Source organism: Primulina huaijiensis, chromosome 7, assembly GCF_012295235.1.
Source record: "Primulina huaijiensis isolate GDHJ02 chromosome 7, ASM1229523v2, whole genome shotgun sequence".
Lineage (NCBI taxonomy): Eukaryota > Viridiplantae > Streptophyta > Magnoliopsida > Lamiales > Gesneriaceae > Primulina > Primulina huaijiensis.
The window spans coordinates 6,183,560-6,204,635 of record NC_133312.1 but is presented as its reverse complement, the minus strand read 5'-3'; the positions used below and the strand labels follow the sequence as shown (position 1 = coordinate 6,204,635).

General features: G+C 33.7%; 2 protein-coding genes across 8 annotated transcripts; one reads left to right on the top strand and one right to left on the bottom strand.

Annotated features, from left to right (window-relative positions):
* Positions 1 to 3,113: 3,113 nt before the first annotated feature.
* LOC140980861 (E3 ubiquitin-protein ligase At4g11680-like) lies at positions 3,114 to 7,360 on the bottom strand. 7 transcript variants are annotated; one of them, XM_073446934.1, is made up of 5 exons: positions 7,217 to 7,360; positions 5,671 to 6,508; positions 4,270 to 4,395; positions 3,889 to 4,171; positions 3,114 to 3,564 (listed from the first exon to the last, which is right to left on the bottom strand). In XM_073446934.1, the coding sequence occupies exons 2-5, from the start codon at positions 6,327 to 6,329 to the stop codon at positions 3,364 to 3,366; spliced, it is 1,269 nt and encodes a 422-aa protein (XP_073303035.1). In that variant the 5' UTR covers positions 6,330 to 6,508; positions 7,217 to 7,360; the 3' UTR covers positions 3,114 to 3,363. The 7 variants fall into 7 exon arrangements, with proteins under 7 accessions (XP_073303035.1, XP_073303038.1, XP_073303036.1 ...); XM_073446937.1 differs by having other exon boundaries at positions 5,671 to 6,606; positions 7,217 to 7,345; XM_073446935.1 differs by having other exon boundaries at positions 5,671 to 6,765; positions 7,217 to 7,331.
* A 3,958-nt stretch (positions 7,361 to 11,318) lies between these two features.
* LOC140980853 (uncharacterized) lies at positions 11,319 to 14,193 on the top strand. The gene is made up of 5 exons (XM_073446925.1): positions 11,319 to 11,433; positions 11,728 to 11,778; positions 12,478 to 12,620; positions 12,711 to 13,291; positions 13,426 to 14,193. The coding sequence occupies exons 1-4, from the start codon at positions 11,319 to 11,321 to the stop codon at positions 13,242 to 13,244; spliced, it is 843 nt and encodes a 280-aa protein (XP_073303026.1). The 3' UTR covers positions 13,245 to 13,291; positions 13,426 to 14,193.
* The last annotated feature ends 6,883 nt before the right edge of the window (positions 14,194 to 21,076 follow it).

Sequence of the window (21,076 nt, the reverse complement as noted above, 5' to 3'; positions counted from 1 at the left end):
TACACAGAATTGTAAAACCAAATTCTTATAATAAATGCCTTCCTAAGTGGAAGAAGGGGTTACGTAGAAGCTTAAGTCTCTAAACATCCATAAAAATCCTTGTGTCATTTCTTTACCGCACTTAATTATTATGTTGACTTGCCATATTTGAGTATAACGGCAAATTAAGAACCATAGGACCGTTATCCGCACTACTTGTGATCCGACCGTTTCTTAAGTGTTGAGAAAAATAGGTCTTATATAGCTAACTTTATCAAGACTGGTCACATTATTTATCAGTATTTTAAAGAAAATTTAAAGTGTTTATTCACCCTACTAAATATAATTTTGATATTTTACCAAAAATCTTATTAATTTTATATAATTAATTACTATTGATTATCAGAATGTGATCCACAGCCACTTAATGCATACTATTTTATAATAAATGATGATGTGGCTATTCTTCAATTACTTAAAATTATAAGGTTCATTGGACAAAATTTTGGTTTTACTAACGTTTTATATAATAATTATTTAGTAACACCATAAACAGTTTCCAAAAGTTCTCAGAGGAATGATTGGTAGGGCTAAGACATCTTTAAAAAGCAAACTCCTTATACAGAGCAGTATTCTTCAGGAAGATCAGTGACAAGTCAATACAATTTATAGTGTTCTATGAAAAACTTCCTCAAATCATACTTTCATATGTCACTTGATAATTATTATTCAATTTAATTATCTACACTATTTTCAATCTTTATAACCAAAACTATCATTAAATAACTTGATTATTCACATTTTAACTTAATATGTTAATGTAAAATAACAACTTCATTATAATTTAATATCAACTTAATGTGAATATTGAGATGTCATATATTTTCGAGCTTAATTTGAATTAAAAAAAACTTCAAGAATTAATGTAACCATAAAATTATATTTGCATGTTAATCAAATAAATAAATAACCATAAATTTGACATAATATCAAAATTAATTCATGGTAGCCACCACATTCTCATGCCAGATTGCCGCTTGAGTTGCATTAAGAAAGAGAGCTATGGGCAGGAATGGGTTGAAGGCTATTAATTATTAAATTAGATAGAGCAAGGCCTTTGATCGGGCTGAATGGTCTTGTTTAGCTGCAGTCAAGAGGAAAATGGGTTTCTCAAACCATTGGATTGGCAGAGTGTTGGATTTCTTGGGGACAACCCAAATCTCATTACTGGATAACGGCCAACGGGTTGGAAATGGTAGGCCGACACGAGGGATTCGTCAAGGCTGCCGCCTGCCCGTTGTCCACTTATTTATACTTGCTATGCTCGGAAGTGTTGAGTCAGATGGTATGAAGGGGTGTCAAATGTACTCGATCAGCACCTCGAGTCACACATCTGTTTTTTGCGGATTACAGTATTTTGTTTGGAACTATAATATGCTCCGATTGGGCTGCGATTAAGGAAATTCTTACTTGCTACCTGGACACTACCTGGACAGAGTATTAACTTCAATAAATCGTCAAATTACATTCAGTCCTAATACTTTGAATGCTACGAAGCGAGAGGTGTTCTCAACTATGGGCGGCATGGCACACATGAGATATATTTTAGGACGCAAAAGACAGCGTGTTTTTTAACTGTATCTTCTTTTTTGACAGGAGTAACTTATTAAAGCTGTGGTTCAAGCTATTCCTGCATAGCTCTTCTATCCATTCATTGATCTCTAATTTCTGGTGGGGTGATAAGGAAAATGGTAATGGTAAAAAGAATGCGCTGGGTTGGGTGGCATACACTATGCAAGGCTAAATCCAATGGTGGTATGGGCTTCCGTCATCTCTTATCCTTTAATCAAGCTTTACTTGCTAAACAGGGATGGAGGTTGTTGGTTTATTAGGATACTTTGCTGGCTCGTCTATTCTAAGCAAAATACTACACCCGAGCTACCTTCCGAGAGGCGGGACTGGGGCATAACCCTTCATATGTTTGGAGAAGTGTTCTTTGGGGGAGGGAACTCCTTAAAAAAGGACTGAGATGGCGAATATCTTTTGATCGAAATGTTTGTGTTATTAAAGATCATTTCTTGATGAGACCCTATTACTCTTCCTTCCCCGGATGTGCATGATCTGCGCATCTGTGATCTGAGGACCCCATATAGAGTATGGGATTGGAATATAGTTCAAAAAGTTCTATGGCTTATTGACCATGAGGAAGTCCGTCCCATTCCACTGGGGAACCTAGATGGAGATGATGAGATGGTCTGGTTTTACGACTCTTCTGTTGCTTACAAGGTGAAATCTGGTTATCATTTGGTGAGGAGTTCTGATGTGGACGGAAGTCATAGAGATCGTGGCGGGCAACATAAGTGTTACAAGCGACTGTGGAGCCTTAATATACCGCCTAACGTTAAAATCTTTATTTGGCGTGCTTGTTCTGAAACATTGCCTACATGCTTTCTGCTTGCCAAACGAGGAATTTCTGTAGACCCAAGCTGCTCTGGGTGTGATAAAAGGCACGAGGATAATATTCATGCTTTTGCAACGTTGTGAAAGATGTTTGGAAATTTACTGCTTTGTGGCCGTTGTTGGCAAGATTTATTGTTCACACTTTCATGGATCTCTTTTGTTGGGTGATCATGGAACAGGGCTTGGAGGATGACACAGCGATTTTTGCAACAATATCTTGGCGCCTTAAGAATATCAAGAAATAACTTCATTTTTGAAGGTTACAAATCTGACCCACGATCTCTAATTCCTCAGGCATCGAGCTCTCATGCACGAAAAAGATAGATTCCCCCTCTACACAGAATCTTTGTCGCTGGATACCTCCACCTCAAGGTACGTATAAAATGCTGCTTTATTTCCAGATAAGTCCTTTGATGAGGGAATTGTTGATAATAATTGATAAAAATATATTTTAAAAATTATATATATTTAAGGATTAATATAACATACATGATAACCCTTTACTTTTTATATTCATTTAACACCTCTCTTACATGATATTTTTAATTTTTTTGAATAATAGATATGGATAAATCTAATTTACTGAAGAAGAAGGTTCAGATATCCATCATGAAATAATATCTAGCGCTAGGACCGTAATCCAACAATAGAATAAATAAACTAAAGCAACCATATTGTCACCAAGAAACATTTTGTTCCAACCCATTTCATATATCAGGAATGTGTGGTTGAACTTGCAGCAATTTGTATCATACTGAAAAGTATTTGCCATATGTGAAATCATTGAAGGCAAATAAAGAGTAACCTAAATCATAAGTCAAGGGGACCAATTTTTGGGTATCATTAAACTGAAGCATACACATTGTGAGGCTCCCTCCCTTGGTATTGAAACCAAGCTGAATATTTCTTCGTAGCAGTCTCATATTATATGGTGCTATTTCGCAGATTGGCAGTTGTTTCGATAAGGGAACTCGAAATGGTCTCGCCAACTTCGGCTTTGCAGAGTGGACACGATGCATTGATTCTCAGCCATTTGTCAACGCACTCCTTGTGAAATAGATGCAAGCAAGGCAGCTCTCTCAGTTCATCATTATTTAGGTACTTGGCTAAGCAGATACAGCATGCCTGTGGATCAGAATAACCAAAGTTACTTTTCAGGGTCGAGTAATGAACTGGAGGGCCACAGACTGCAGGAACATCATGCAATTTACATAAATCAAGTCCAGCAGATAATGTACACCAGAATACATGCAGTTGCGTTGACAGAAGTAGAAGCGATAAGGCTCAAGTCCATGACGGTTTTTAACAGAGATGAATTAGATTTCACATGATCCTGACCTCATATTTTCATCAATAACGAAGAAATGGGGCGACAGTAGTCAATCATTCAAATGTGGCTATTTTTATCAACAATATTTAATAATTCGAATAGAATAAAATAAATCATACTGCATCCTCTCCTGATATTGCACGTTCATTCTCTGTTCCAGCAGCCACTATCCCACCTTCAGCTGCACCAGAGACACTGTCCTTGCTCTTGTTTTTCTTAACTTTAAATTTATACGTTGGCAGAGAACTAATAGACTCGGGAGTAGCTCCTCTATTCTGAGCCAAATCTTCTCTGAAGCCCAGAACGGAAAATATACAAGGAAGGCAGCAGCAAATTGTAGCACAGAGAATGAAAGGCATTGCATAGCCAATACAGCTAAATGTGAGAAATACTATACATAATCTGTGAGTGAAAAAATTCCAAAAAAAAAATTGTAAATTAAATAAGAAACCGAACAAATCTCAATGCGAATATGCTAAGAAAATGTATTCTCGCAGCACCTGTACACATTCGGGGCTTCAGTGGATGAGGAGTGCCCTCCAAAAATCCAAACATTCCCAACAACAAACCAAACAGCAAAGAAACAATCCAAACCCATCTTGAAGTATTCGACGAACGCCTTAAGCCTGCAAAAATAAGGATGGAGAATTTAGTTCACCACAATGTAATTATCAACTTCATGGTCGCAAAGCATTAAGTTCAACATGAATACTTTTTTGATGCATACGAATCAGTTAACAATTTTAACTGTAGCAAAGATATCGATGTTAAAGCACTTTCCTAAAAACAGTTAAGCAGAACAAGGCAAAGAGTCACTGATAAACCTTCATAAATTTCTCACCCCTGGAAGATCACGGTAAAATATTACCTCATGAATATCACACTAATAGATGTTTAGCTCGTTGCTAAAGATAGAAGATGTACAGCCTTGCTAAGATACACAACTGGTGATGATTTAACTGGAGATGAAACAAATAAAAGCACCCAGAAAACAAATTTCCCAGGAGAAAAAGCAGGAGAAAGTTTATTCGTTTTCCATTTATGAATGAGTACAGAGGCAAGAGAATGCATACATGGACCCAGAAACATGTTATTCTTTAACAACCACAATACCATCTTGAATTAAACCATATATCCTATGTCCAAATTCTTAGTGGCTAATAGAAAGAACTGTGTGCTGGTCTAACTTTATCCTCATACAAACTTTTTCCCCCATTAGGAAAACCTCTCTTCCTATCAAAGTACAAGCTTTCAATGGGATATTACCATCACTTAATAGATTGAATACTCATTACAAAACAGAAAAAACTCCATTTGACAGAATCCCCAAGTTGCCAGCCAAACAAAGGCAACAATGAAACCTGAGATCAAATCTCTCTCTAGCAGGTTCAAAATATTTATATTGTATAAGATTTTAAAGCAATTGGGTTTTCATTGGGTACGGCCAGGGAAAAAAACACTTTTATAGAATTGATGAGTGAAAAAATTCATAAAATCATGGAAGATGGTGATTTAGCAACTATTCGGAAGTTGTGAAAAGAAAAATCTTAGAAGGACCTCGAGTAAATGCATCTCAATTGTGGGAGAACATAAAATATTTTATCTTACTTTGGGCACATTAGGATAAAGATCTTAAAAATCCCGTTTAGCTCATTGCTATTGGCCAGCAAGCTATATTAATCTAAGTCAATATCGTGTCATATGATTGTGTTAAAATTAGGTACCCTAATTGCGTTGTCTCCTTATTCCTCAAAAAATTGGCAAGAAGGATTCCTTATCCTTTCGATTATAAATTGAACGTTTATTAATAAATTTCTTTTTCATTATAAAAATATCACATAAGACAGGGACAATGAGATAAAAGGCTTAAACATGGTAATTAGAACAAACATCCTGCATACCTAGAATTTGGTAAACCATTACTTTGAGTGCCTCTGGCTGCTGTACCAGTTGGCCGGCGATCTTCTCCTCCCATGACTCTCCCTGTCAAAGAGCCAGTCATATTGTTGCCCTGAGAAGAATCCTGACGAAGTTGAAATGAAACCTGTTCAGAACTCTGGTTCCGATAATTAAAACGCCAATATAGAAGAGGTAGGATCGCCAAACAGCCAGATGCATAACCCACGATCCATGTTTTCAAAGGAGCACCTGGCTTTTCGTGCTTTGACAGAGACAACACAATAATAGCTGCAATAATTTGGCTTATAGTCAACAGTAGCTCAACTGATATCCATAAACCAGAATTTAGTGGACTCCTTTGGCGGCCACGATTATTTCCTCTTCGCATCTGTAATGTGTTCCTTGTGGTTGATCCATTGGCAGAAAAAACCGGGGGTTGATAAACAGGAACTCTTGAGCTAGCACTAGGTTGATTTTCACTATGTTGCTGCTCCGAGGCCCCAAACGGCCTGTCATGGGACAAACCAGATGAAGAAGCGTCACTGCCACTAGTAATTTCAATAACATGTTCATTATCGTTGTGGGTATCGGCTCGCTCCATTAACAAAGAGGCTTTGTTGGGTTGGCTTTTACGTTGAAGTCCCAATAAGGGCAGAGCCATCCAAGTCCACCGAACGGACACGGCAACACTTCGATGACATGGGACAACAGACCAGTAAAAATATCTTCAGACCCCTTCCTATCAATGCCAAAACCAAATGCCTGATAAGGTTAAGTCACTCAAATGCCGCAGAATTTTCCAACACTTCACCCAGCACACATAATCATTGTCCTGAACCCCTGGTCAAGTAACACAAGGCAGGCTATTATAATCCACTTCATTCGGTCAGTACATTTCAATAGTAAAACCTTCTCTGTGTTTCGTGGACAAAACCAACCTGACAATCAATTCAAAAGGAAACAGAAGTTTCGTGATTTTCTTTCTTGTTTCTCTAACACATTTTCAGGAAACTCAGCACTTCAAAATTTCAGTCGTTAGAAAACAGATCCCAGCACAGTAAAATGAACAATTATCATGATAACAGACAGCTACAACTCTTCAAGAATAATAAACCGTCAAGGCAAAAGGATAAAAATATTAAGTGAATCTTTAGCATTAGTTCAATCCAAGATGACCAATCAAAACAACAAATTTCGTAACCTAATACCAATACCGACAAATAGAATCGTCAAAACCTTAATATCTAACTTTAACACTCATCAGTCCGTAATAAATTCGATCATTTTGGAATTCAAATTGAGAACAATTTCCAAATTCCACAACCCAGGCAATCAAAATCCCGAGTAGCAATAAATCGTTGACCAACCATCTCATGTCCGTCATAAATAACCAAATCTCCGAAATGCAAAGTCTACATATAAATTCAAACCAAAATAAATTATATACAAAACAGCGAAAAAGGGGGGCACATTAATCTAGACTAAGTAACTTGAAAAATCTGCAGATAAATCATATTCATTAAAGCCAAAAAAAATCATGATTCTAACCAACGTTTCGATGAAGGGAAGATTTAAGTGACCAGATGAAAAATCTGTCAAAGCTTTTCTCTGAAAGATGGCTCTGAATCGTTCATTCCGACGACTCTTGGATTGTTATCAAATGCGAATAATATTTCACTATCAGCTATTTAATTTCATTTTTATTTTCTGAACAATGATTATTGGCCACATTACTAAGAATATTTATTTTTTAAAATAATAAATTGGCATATTATAAATAAAAAAATTAATTGTTATAAAAAACTTTAACTATTGAAATATTTATTATAATTTATTTTCTCGTTATTAAGAAAATTAGTGTTTCAAATAAACTTCAACATGTTTTAAAAACCAAAAAACAGTTAATATAAAAAATTTGAATATTCTATATTAATAATGATAATATATTAATAAAAATAACTTTTTGACTTTCTAAAGTATGCAAATAAAATACTTTTGGTTAGTTTGAGAAATTAGACCTTATGTCAGCATACATTGATAAAGTTGAGACACGATCGTAGAAAATGATGAGCCAAACTGCTTGGGGGAATCTATGACAAAGTGAGGATGAAAATCAGATACTCTACACAACTCATCACCAACAAATCAATAAAAATTTCTCTGCAAATTTCATCGATTTTATTTCATTTAACTCGTTTATTTTCAATTTTCATTAGCTTGATTTCCTTAGATTTAGCGTATTCCATCAACTTTTCTAATTCTAATTGTAAAAATTTCTATTACCGTTCATGATGAAGAAGTGTAATTTGTTGTTCTTCATGATTTTACATTTCATTTCTTAAGTTAATTTCCTAATTTTGTGGCTTACTGAGAGAGTTATAACTAACGATCGATTTTAGATTCACATCGCATGTTTTTAAAAGTCGGATTTCATACACTTGACACAATTTCATGCCTAGCACGCCCGCATAATTTTTCTGTGCAAACAGTTTTGGCACGCCCAGTGGGACCATGCCGCCAAAGAAGCGAGTAAACAATGAAAAAGGAGAAATGATGTTGCAAAGTCAGTAGGTTCACGAACAACTGGAAAAGAATGCACTCAGTAGATATTTGACATGAAAGACACATGATTTATGATTTTTCATATTCATATAATGATCTTTCACGAGATAAGTATGGATTTCTAAGACAACTTCTACTTAGAAAGATTGAAAGAATTAGATGATGAATACTGTTGAGGGAGTTCATTGCATCAACTAAGTACATTAATAAATTATTGGGGACATGAATAATATGTTAATCCTAAATCTTCAAGTTTATATAGTTGTGTTTCTACATATTAAATGTGGATTCATTATGTCTCTTTTACAAAAGAAATGAGTATATATGAATGCATGAACAAAAAAAATGGAGTTCAAACTAGAAGCCAATGAATTAGCCAAATATCTCTGGTCAAACTTTGAATCATAAAGTATGAAATATATAAGCCTCATTTATATATTAGGAAGTATATCAAACACCTTACAAACAAGTAGATGAAAAAATGTTGAAAATTTAAGGTGCATATATGCCATGGAAAATTGAGGAGGACAAGAAATTTACTTGTTCCCTGGAGTTCCACGACTGGATGTGGATGATGTAGACTACGTGTTGGTAATGTTGCGGGCTATGGCAAGAGAGGTGGAAGCGCAACGGCTTTTTAGTGGGCGGGGGAATGAAGCAATGAATTGAAAGGCATGCGAGAGTGTGGGAAGAAAAATATAACTTAAGGAGAATCTTGGAGCTTGGAGGATTTGAAAGGAAAGCGTGATGAGGTAAGAATTCTGTGAATTTGATTCTATCAAGTGGATATAGAAGATGAGAGCATGGAGATTGAGTTATTCCTTCATAAAACTTTGAGAATTGAACTTTGGGCATCTATGTGAATTGAAGAGAACTAGAGAAATCAAGTAGCAAAGGTAAGAACAGTTATAAAATAGCCAAATCGGCACATTGGACAAATTGGCTACATGGGCATTTGTGTTGAGTACAATAATTGTCTCTGTTAGGTACAACAATCGAAACAGAGTATTTGAGCTGTTTTACGATTTAAAATATTTGAGTTGCATTTTTACAATCAGTTGTAGCTTTTAGTAAAGCGGCAAACACTCGGTCTTATATTTGATATCAGATCAAGGTCAAGAGTTCGATTCTCATTGATTGTGAAGAGTGAAATTATTGAAAGGGAGATTTTTAATACAATAATTGTCCATGCTGGGTAGAGCAATCGAAACATGATGCATGAACTGTTGTAAGTTTAAAAGATTTGAGTTGCATCGTTACCATCAGTTATAAATTTTGATAAAGTGACAAGTGTTCGATCCAACAATTTGTTAGGCCCAAATTCTGCCACCCCAAATAAAAAAACTAGAGCCCATTTGAAAAGTTGGACCTTAAGTCCGCACACGTTGTGGAAGTTGAGACACGATCTATCACTACAAGAAAAATGATTTTCCGCAGCACGTCATCAACAACGTGTATTAAAAGCACGCTGCGGAAACTACTTTTCACGGCGTGCACCTATATGTGCGTTGTTCATAGTGTTGCACTTGAAAGAAATAACAGCGTGCATTAAAAGCGCGCTGCAGATAGTAATATCTGCAGCATGCATTTATGTGTGCTGTTAATAAATTATATTTTCGCAACGCACAATAAAGGCACACCGTTAATAGTATTATTAACAGCGTGCATGTTTATGTGCGCTGTTAAAAGTAAATCATTTTTTTTAAAAAAATTAATGTTTATACATTAACGGCGTACATTAATCGCACGCCGTCGATAATATCATTCACGGCTTGCATATTATTAGCACGCTGCGGAAAATGGGTCCGAAATTTAATATTAGCGACGGTTTTAGTAAAACAGTCGCGACTTTAAATTTGCGACGGTTTATATAACATTTAGCGACTGTTTACAATAACCCGTCGCCGATTTAAAATTGGCGACGGTTTAATAAAATCACCGTCGCTTTTAGCGCAGTTTTTTGAAACCGTCGCCGATAGTAAATTAGCGACGGTTTAAATAATAACCGTCGCTATTAGCGACGATTCTATTTTAACTGTCGCTATTAGCGACGATTTATTGGGCAACTGTCGCTAATAGTCCCAAATTATCTATAAATATCGGATTTTCGTTCCATTTCCTATGCACCACTTCTCAACACTTCAAATTTCTCTCACTTATACGATTTAAGTTTCGATTTAGTTACCTTTTTTGTTTTAATTTTTGGTTAATTTTTTATGTGTTAGTTAAGATCATGACTATTGTTATCATAGTTGTATTGTATTTTTTTTCAAAAAATTTACTAAATTACAAAATTAATTTTTTTTATTTTTACTAAAAATTTAGCGTCGCTAAAGTTAAAGACCGTCGTTAATTTAGCGACGGAGTATAAATCGTCGCTAAAGTAGCGACGGTTTTGTCGGTTTTTAACTGTCGCAAATAGGCGACGGGTTTGTCAAAAACCGTCGCTAAATTTTATATGTTTTATGAATATTAACGGCGTACATTGCACGCTGCATATAGTTGTATTAACGGCGTACATATGCACGCCGTGAATAATAGTATTAACAGCGTGCACATGTACGCCGCGGATAATCATGAATTTTCAACGGCTTGCAACTTTGCATTGCACGCTGCGGAAAGTCATTTTTGTTGTAGTGTATGACCAATGATCATGGAAGATGGCCCAAACTGCTTGGAGGAATTTGGAACAAAGCGAGAATGAAAATTAGAAATCCTACACAACTCATCATCAACAAATCAATACAAAATTATTTGCAAATTTCATCGATTCTAATTCATTTAACGGCAAATTGCCAATAGATTCCTATTGGAGTTCTGAAATTTATGGTCAGTGCCCAATAGTTTAAATATTTATATTCAATGCCTGACAAATTTTGTTTGTATGTTTAAACTCCCCAATGAAGGGGAAAAGACCGAATTAAACTAATATTTTATTAAAACCCATTACTACCCTCCTTATACTATTTTACTGATACTATTAATTTATTATTGTATTATATCTTCTATCTCTTCTTCTACAGAGTTGCTTCGACCGAGTGAGTGAGAAAGAGAGAAATCTTGAACTGAGACGCAGCAGACGCAGCAAATGGGGGGGAAAAAGGCGACAAACAAATCTGCAGAAGCTAGCACCTCGAATAAATGTCGAAGAACTAGAAATACGAAGAAATCCAAGCAAGGTACGAACGAGAAATCCAAGCAAGGTACGAACGAGAACCACATTTTTCTCAATGTCTAGGGATTGTTAATTGTGGATACTTTTTTGTGGTTTTGAAACTGTTATTGTTTGTTTTAGGTTATTGAATACTTTTTTTCCCAATTTATAGGCTTTGTTCTTGATATTGTTATTCATTCGTTTTGTTTAGTTGTACTGTTAATATTTTAAGAAATTGCTATTTTTTGTTTTGTGTATATGCAATTATGTTCTGTTTCTTATTCTTTTTTGTAATTGTGTTTCTAATAGTTATTGTATAATTGTTTTATGTTTTTTAATGTAGAAACTACAGCAGAAGACAAACTAATTCATGATTATCACGAGAAGAAGAGTGGTAAAGAATATTTTTAACGATATTCCCCTCCTTATTTTAAAACTGTGATGGGAGAATTGAAGCCAATTCTAGGTGAGCAGCATATGAGTCGGATAAATTATACTCATTTCGCCAAATGGATTGATATGCCAGTCCTTGCTATTAGTAGTGGGCGGATCGATTATTTTCTGAACAGATTTCAGGGTGATTCGTGTTATTTTTTTGTTGGTGATAACATTACCATCCCTTTCAAATCAGCTAATTTCTCTATTGTGCTCGGCCTACATCACATTGGACAACCAGTTGACTTGGACTTGAAACTGGAGTCCAAATTTTTGACACGTCATTTTGACGGCAAGGTCACCAATGCCAACCGAATAGGCATTTATGAAAAATTGATTTTCCTTGCAAGAAGTGACGATGAATGTGATATTGATGATTTTGTGAGAACTTTCATTTTGTTCATTTTCAATTGCATAATATTTCCCACGGGCAATATATCACTCCTGGATTTATATTTCCTTATTTCGATGATCTTACGATATTTTTTAAATATGCCTGGGGAGATGCTGCCTTCCGATTTTTATATCGAGAAATATGTCAAATCGGGAAAAAACTTTATGTTGATGGATGCACGGTTGGATTGATAGTGAGTTTTCAGCTTTACTAATTATGATCTTAGTATTTGTCATTAATTTTTATTTTATTTTTTGTTTTAAGCTTGTTTATATGAGAAAGTCCCAGTTTTAGGAGTAAAGTGTGGTTTAAATGTGTACCCTCGGTTGTTTTGTTGGGGGAAAAGCAAGATCCCACTAAATGCAGCTGGCACTGAAACATTGTTGAAACGCATAGATTCAACTCAGGTACTTATAATTATTTTAGTTTATTAATCTAGTTGTGCAAAATTAATGTTTAGTTGATTGACAGTTGTATTTATTTTTATTTGTGAATAGATTCTGTCGATACATCCATTTTTTGAGGAGGAGAAGTTGTTAATGGACATGAATCTTGTTTTAAACCAAGAAACGAATAGATCTGAAGTAAAACGTTTTGAGAAACTTGTCATGAAACAAATGAATGATTTAAAGATACTGAGAAAGAGATGTGCTGAATTAGAGGGTGAAAAGGTTCGACGTAGAATGAAGGGAAAAAGGTTTGTGGCGGATAAACGTGACAATGTTGTTGAATCTGAGGAAAAAGTTGATAAAACAGAAGAAAATATGACTTTTGAGTCACCACATGATGCAAGAGCTAACTTTGGTGATTTTGTTGACATAGTGGTAAATGCAGTTGTTTCTGATTTGGTTAAAGAAAAGAAAGAGTTAGATGAATCTCATTCTTTGAATGAGACGGTTGATGAGAGCATTGGTGGTAGTTTTGTTGCTACTTCTGAAGTGGAGAAGAAAACTATTTCTCAATCTTCAATTGTGGATCATGTGAGGGCTAGGGATGATCGTGTGAAGAAAAAAAAGGTTCCATGTTTGTGACTCCACCTAGCTCAACACCAAGACGTAAGAGGAAGGTGACAAAATTGGTAAATGAAATGTCAATTATTTCCAAATCGATTGTATTAAGTTTAATTTAGTTTTTCTGTTTTTCAGTACTATTGTTGTTATTGATGTTTGGATTTTCTGTTCTATTGCTGAATATATCGCCGCTTTTGGACAGGAAGTTATAAACGTTGAGAAGAAAGGCAATACTCCTGGCAAGGTTGCCATGGATGAGTTTCAAGGTAGATCAGATTTCTGTGGACATGAAGAAACTGATGATGAAAAGAGAAAATTGTTGACAAAATTTCTTGCTAGAAAAGAGTTGGAGTATGTTGATCTTCCGTATGTTTCTTCTTCTTATTTTCGTAATAATGTGTCCTAATTTTTTTTAATGAAATTGAATTTTCTATTTTGTAGTGTTGTCGTTTGGAAAGATACGGTTATGAGTTTAAGTGGACCGATATTATGTCAATTTCTTTTTGGTGATCCTGTTGAGTCTGAGATAGTTAATGTTTACATGAGAATTATGCAAAAACAAAGTTTGCAGCATGGATTTGAGATTTATTACATGGACACAATGGTGCAGGTTCGTAGCAGTACGAGTTTTGCGTTTTTTTTTTGTTTTCGTTTTACTATATTAAGATAAATGAGTATATGTGTTCTTGAATGTGTAGAAAGAAGTCCTTACGAAATGGGAACAACATGGGAAAAGATCGATGGTACGTCGGGATGATTATGGAGCTTTTCTTTCACTAATGACATCTTTTACGATGGCTAGACTGCAGGAAATGACTGGAGAATTATTTAGAAGATGCAGATACATCATTTTCCCTATGAATGACATGTGGCATTGGTTTTTGTTGGTTTACAAAAGAGATGAAGGGATATTTAAACTGTGGAACTCCATGCATGATCCGTTCTCAGTTGGGAAAGCCAAAATTTATGTAAGTTTATTTTGAAATGTTCAAAGTTTATGTAAATACAAATTAAGATTAAATTTTGAAAGTATTGTTTGTTGCAGACAGTTTTTGGCTGGTTCCATACGTCACTTATGGGGATTCAACCTTGTAAGTGTGCCAGTGTTAAGAGAACCTTGTCGTCAATAAGGTGCAACCCTCGATTGTGGTGTCTATGCATGCATGTGGTTGGAGTGTACGTCTAGCCCGTGACACAGATGAGATCTGGAGCTATGCACAGGATGTGAATATGGACACTTATCGAGCACGTTTGGCAGCCACAATATTATCTGATGAAAATGGATTGTTGAAAAACAAGTTTGAGTAATTAATTACTCCTCACTATTCTGATGGTTAATAAGTTACAGTAGTACTGGATTTTGAACATTTCAAGTCTATGTTTAATTTTTGGTTTAAATTATGTAATGAAGACACAAAAATTGATTATTATCGTGTTTGTGTTAGCTGTTACGCATTTCAATATCTATTTCTGTTAAAATTTATTTGTTTCTGGGAAAGTTTGGTGTATCATTTGTTCACTTTTCAGATTTTGATTTACGTGATATTTTAAATGGTACATATCAATTTAGAAAAGAAAATTGAGTACAAAAATTGCTTTATTGGGTATATTATGTGTAACTTTGAGTATAAATGTTAAATAATCGAGTATATCTAACTAATCTAATATTTAGTCATACATTAGTAAACTCACAATATTATTTAACTAATCGAGGTCAATGTACACACAAATTGAGCACAATATACACATGAATTGATTACAATGTACATATATATTGAGTAAAATGTACGCTTAAATTGAGTACAATGAACACATGAGTCGAGTACAAAGTAGAGTAGTTCATCTATTCATGCTAGGATCACCAAGTCATTATCCGATGAAGTTATTATGTCAATTCCGAAGACCTTAAGATATCTGATTGAGTATATATTTTAAAAAATAGAGCACAATTCACAATAAATCGGGTATACATCTGTTATAATCAGGTATACATGTACATAAATCGAGTACTCAAATTGAAGATGTATAAAATTCATGAAATTGACATATAAAATGAATTTGAGTACTCGATTAATGTGCATGTATACCTGATTTAAACACATGTATACTCGATTTATTGTGTAATGTGCCTCATAACATTTAATACGTACTTTCATCAAAATATAGATGAATATGCTGGATTTACCTTGAAAATAACCTATGTCCACCCGGAAAACACAGCAAGAAGAGAAGTGCTCTTGTACGCTTTAGAAGTTCTTGTACGACACATCAAGTGATGGTACTATAAAATGATATCCATCCTTCTACTTTACTCGGTGAAGTATTGTATCCCATATGTATTCGTTATTATGTCAATTTCGAAGACCTTAAGATGTCTGATTGAGTATATATTTTAAAAAATAGAGCACAATTCACAATAAATTGGGTATACATCTGTTATAATCAGGTATACATGTACATAAATCGAGTACTCAAATTGAAGATGTATAAAATTCATGAAATTGACATATAACATGAATTTGAGTACTCGATTAATGTGCATGTATACCTGATTTAAACACATGTATACTCGATTTATTGTGTAATGTGCCTCATAACATATGATACGTACTTTCATTAAAATATAGATGAATATGTTAGATTTACTTTGAAAATAACCTATGTCCACCCGGAAAACACAGCAAGAAGAGAAGTGTTCTTGTACGCTTTAGAAGTTCTTGTACAACACATCAAGTGATGGTACTATAAAATGATATCCATCCTTCTACTTTATTCGGTGAAGTATTGTATCCCATATGTATTCGTTATTATGTCAATTTCGAAGACCTTAAGATGTCTGATTGAGTATATATTTTAAAAAATAGAGCACAATTCACAATAAATTGGGTATACATCTGTTATAATCAGGTATACATGTACATAAATCGAGTACTCAAATTGAAGATGTATAAAATTCATGAAATAGACATCTAACATGAATTTGAGTACTCGATTAATGTACATGTATTCCTGATTTAAACACATGTATTCCCGATTTATTGTGAATTGTGCCTCATAACATATGATACGTACTTTCATCAAAATATAGATGAATGTATTGGATTTACCTTGAAAATAACCTATGTCCACCCGGAAAACATAACAAGAAGAGAAGTGATCTTGTACGCTTCAGAAGTTCTTTTACAACACATCAAGTGATGGTACTATAAAATGATATCTATCCTTCTACTTTACTCGGTGAAGTATTGTATCCCATATGTATTCGTTGTTATGTCAATTCCGAAAACCTTAAGATGTCTGATTGAGTATATATTTTAAAAAATAGAGCACAATTCACAATAAATCTGGTATACATGTGTTAAAATCAGGTATACATGTACATAAATCATGTACTCAAATTGAAGATGTATAAAATTCATGAAATTGACATATAACATGAATTTAAGTACTCGATTAATGTACATGTATATCTGATTTAAACACATGTTCCCGATTTATTTTGTAATTTGCCTCATAACATATGATACGTACTTTCATCAAAATATAGATGAATATGTTGGATTTACCTTGAACATAACCTATGTCCACCCCGAAAACACAGCAAGAAGAGAAGTGATCTTGTACGCTTTAGAAATTCTTGTACAACACATTAAGTGATGGTACTATAAAATGATATTTGAAAATAAAAAATGCCAAAATGGTATTCCATACAAATTGAATTAAGATGTCTGATTAAGTATATATTTTAAAAAATAGAGCACAATTCACAATAAATCGGGTATACATGTACATAAATCGAATACTCAAATTGAAGATGTATAAAATTCATTAAATTGACATATAATATGAATTTGAGTACTCGATTAATGTACATGTATACCTGATTTAAACACATGTATACCCAATTTATTGTGTAATGTGCCTCATAACATATGATACGTACTTTCATCAAAATATAGATGAATATGTTGGATTTATCTTGAAAATAACATGTGTCCACCCGGAAAACACAGCAAGAAGAGAAGTGATCTTGTACGCTTTAGAAGTTCTTGTACAACACATCAAGTGATCGTACTATAAAATGATATTCATCCTTCTATTTTACTCGGTGAAGTATTGTATCCCATATATATTAGTTATTATGTCAATTCCGAAGACCTTAAGATGTCTGATTGAGTATATATTTTACAAAATAGAGCACAATTCACAATAAATCGGATATACATATGTTATAATCAGGTATACATGTACATAAATCGAGTACTCAAATTGAAGATGTATAAAATTCATGAAATTGACATATAACATGTATTTGAGTACTCGATTAATGTACATGTATACCTGATTTAAACACATGTATACTCGATTTATTGTGTAATGTGCCTCATAACATATGATACGTACTTTCATTAAAATATAGATGAATATGTTAGATTTACTTTGAAAATAACCTATGTCCACCCGGAAAACACAACAAGAAGAGAAGTGATTTTGTACGTTTTAGAAGTTCTTGTACAGCACATCAAGTGATGGTACTATAAAATGATATCCATCCTTCTACTTTACTCGGTGAAGTATTGTATCCCATATGTATTTGTTATTATGTCAATTACAAAGACCTTAAGATGTCTTATTGAGTATATATTTTAAAAAATAGAGCACAATTCACAATACATTGGGTATACATGTGTTAAAATCAGGTATACATGTACATAAATCATGAACTCAAATTGAAGATGTATAAAATTCATGAAATTGACATATAACATGAATTTGAGTACTCGATTAATGTACATGTATATCTGATTTAAACACATGTATTCCCGATTTATTGTGTAATGTGGCTCATAACATATGATATGTACTTTCATCAAAATATAGATGAATATGTTGGATTTACCTTGAAAATAACCTATGTCCACCCCGAAAACACAGCAAGAAGAGAAGTGATCTTGTACGCTTTAGATATTCTTGTACAACACATCAAGTGATGGTACTATAAAATGATATTCATCCTTCTAGTTTACTCGGTGAAGTATTATATCTCATATGTATTCGTTATTATGTTAATTCCGAAGACCTTAAGATGTCTGATCGAGTATATTTTTTAAAAAATAGAGCACAATTCACAATAAATCGGGTATACATGTACATAAATCGAGTACTCAAATTGAAGATGTATAAAATTCATGAAATTGACATATAATATGAATTTGAGTACTCAATTAATGTACATGTATACCTGATTTAAACACATGTATACCCAATTTATTGTGTAATGTGCCTCATAACATATGATACGTACTTTCATCAAAATATAGATGAATATGTTGGATTTATATTGAAAATAACTTGTGTCCACCCGGAAAACACAGCAAGAAGAGAAGTGATCTTGTACGCTTTAGAAGTTCTTGTACAACACATCAAGTGATGGTACTATAAAATGGTATTTATCCTTCTACTTTACTCGGTGAAGTATTGTATCCCATATGTATTAGTTATTATGTCATTTCCGAAGACCTTAAGATGTCTGATTGAGTATATATTTTAAAAAATAGAGCACAATTCACAATAAATCAGGTATACATCTATTATAATCAGGTATACATGTACATAAATCGAGTACTCAAATTGAAGATGTATAAAATTCATGAAATTGACATATAACATGAATTTGAGTACTCGATTAATGTACATGTATACCTGATTTAAACACATGTATACCCGATTTATTGTGTAATGTGCCTCATCACATATGATACGTACTTTCATCAAAATATAGATGAATATGTTGGATTTACCTTGAAAATAGCCTATGTCCACCCGGAAAACACAGCAAGAAGAGAAGTGATCTTGTACGCTTTAGAAGTTCTTGTACAACACATCAAGTGATGGTACTATAAAATGATATTCATCCTTCTACTTTACTCGGTGAAGTATTGTATCCCATATGTATTCGTTATTATGTCAATTTCGAAGGCCTTAAGATGTCCCTTCTACTTTACTCGGTGAAAAATAGAGCACAATTCACAATACATCGGGTATACATGTGTTAAAATCAGGTATACATGTACATAAATCGAGTACTCAAATTGAAGATGTATAAAATTCATGAAATTGACATCTAACATGAATTTGAGTACTCGATTAATGTACATGTATACCTGATTTAAACACATGTATTCCCGATTTATTGTGAATTGTGCCTCATAACTTATGATACGTACTTTAACACATGTATACCCGATTTAACTTATATACTCAATTAGACATTTTACGTGCCTCGAAATTGACAACACATCAACTCTGGCGAATATTTTATTTTGACTTTATCGATGGAAACAATATTGTACTCAAGAAACTGTTAAATTATCCTGAATTATGTAACTTATATGCTCAATCGGGCATTTTATGTACTTTGAAATTAAAAAATTACAAGAACTTCATCGGATAATGACTTGGTGATCTTAGGCATGAATAGATGAACTACTCTACGATGTTTTGGATTGACAAACCATTGTACTCAATTCATATGTACATTGTTCTTGATTCTTTAACGTATATACTCAATCTGACAATTTATGTATCTTGAAATTGACACACTACAATTTCGGCCGAAAATATATCTTTTTCTCTAGCTCAAGATATACTCGATTATTTAATATTTGTACTCCAATTTACACATAGTATACACAAGAAAGTAAATTTTGTACTCAAATCTCTGTTCATATTAATGTATGACTAAATATTACATTAATTAAATATAGTTTGAATAGTAAACAACTTCCAATTTGGACATGTATTTTGTATTTTCGGTATAATATGAGTACAATTTTCTTGTGCACAAAATATACTTAATTATTTAATATTTGTACTCATATTTGCACGTAATATACCAAATTAAGAAATTTTTGTACTCAAATATCTGTCCAAAATTGATATGTACCATTTGAAACACCCCTTAAACCAAACATTAAAAAATGAACAAATGAAACACCAAACCTTCCAGAAACAAATAACAATAAATATAAATACATATTGAAGTGCTTAACACATAACACAAACAAAATAATAAATTCTCCAACTTAAAAGATTAACATAAACAACAACCTAAAGTCCAAGTTTTTTTCCAGAGAACATATAAGAATACAAGATATCAACAAGCACTAAAACAACATGACAGTAAGGAAAACCAAACCAACTCTTTCCCAACATTTTCAAAAACAAAACAATCACATAATGCGTAAACCACCAATGCTTCCACTCGAACGCGTACGACTTCTCACTAGTATCAACATGCTTGATTCCCCATCCAGCACTCTCTTTCTCCTGTTAAAGTTTCGAAAAATATTTCAGGTGTCAATCATAAACAAAAATACTGAATATTGAAATATACTAACAGTAAGATAGTTAGTAATAATAAAAACATTGAAACACCATTTTCATGAAACAATAACCGCTAGTTTATAGCTTCTTTGCAGCTACGTCTGTTATGTCCTCCGTTATGACAACGACTACACTTTGACACACGTGATTCGATTTGCGATGGTATCCTCTTGGTTCTCCTACGACCAGGCTGAATCCTCACATCAGGAGTATTGATTACATTTCCATCATCAAGATAAGACTCATTAATGTCAAACGCTGGGATGGGATTAATAATTCCTCTGTACGTTTGGCGGTACATTTCATTTTGAAATACTTGTCGCAAAAATCATAAAACGACATCAACTTCGACTCAATAGCGGCGCAAGCATGCTTGCAAGGAAGCTTGTTGATTTGCCAATATCTACATGAACAGGTCATGGCTATCAAGTCAATAGAAAATGATTTTTCACCATCGACTACTTCAA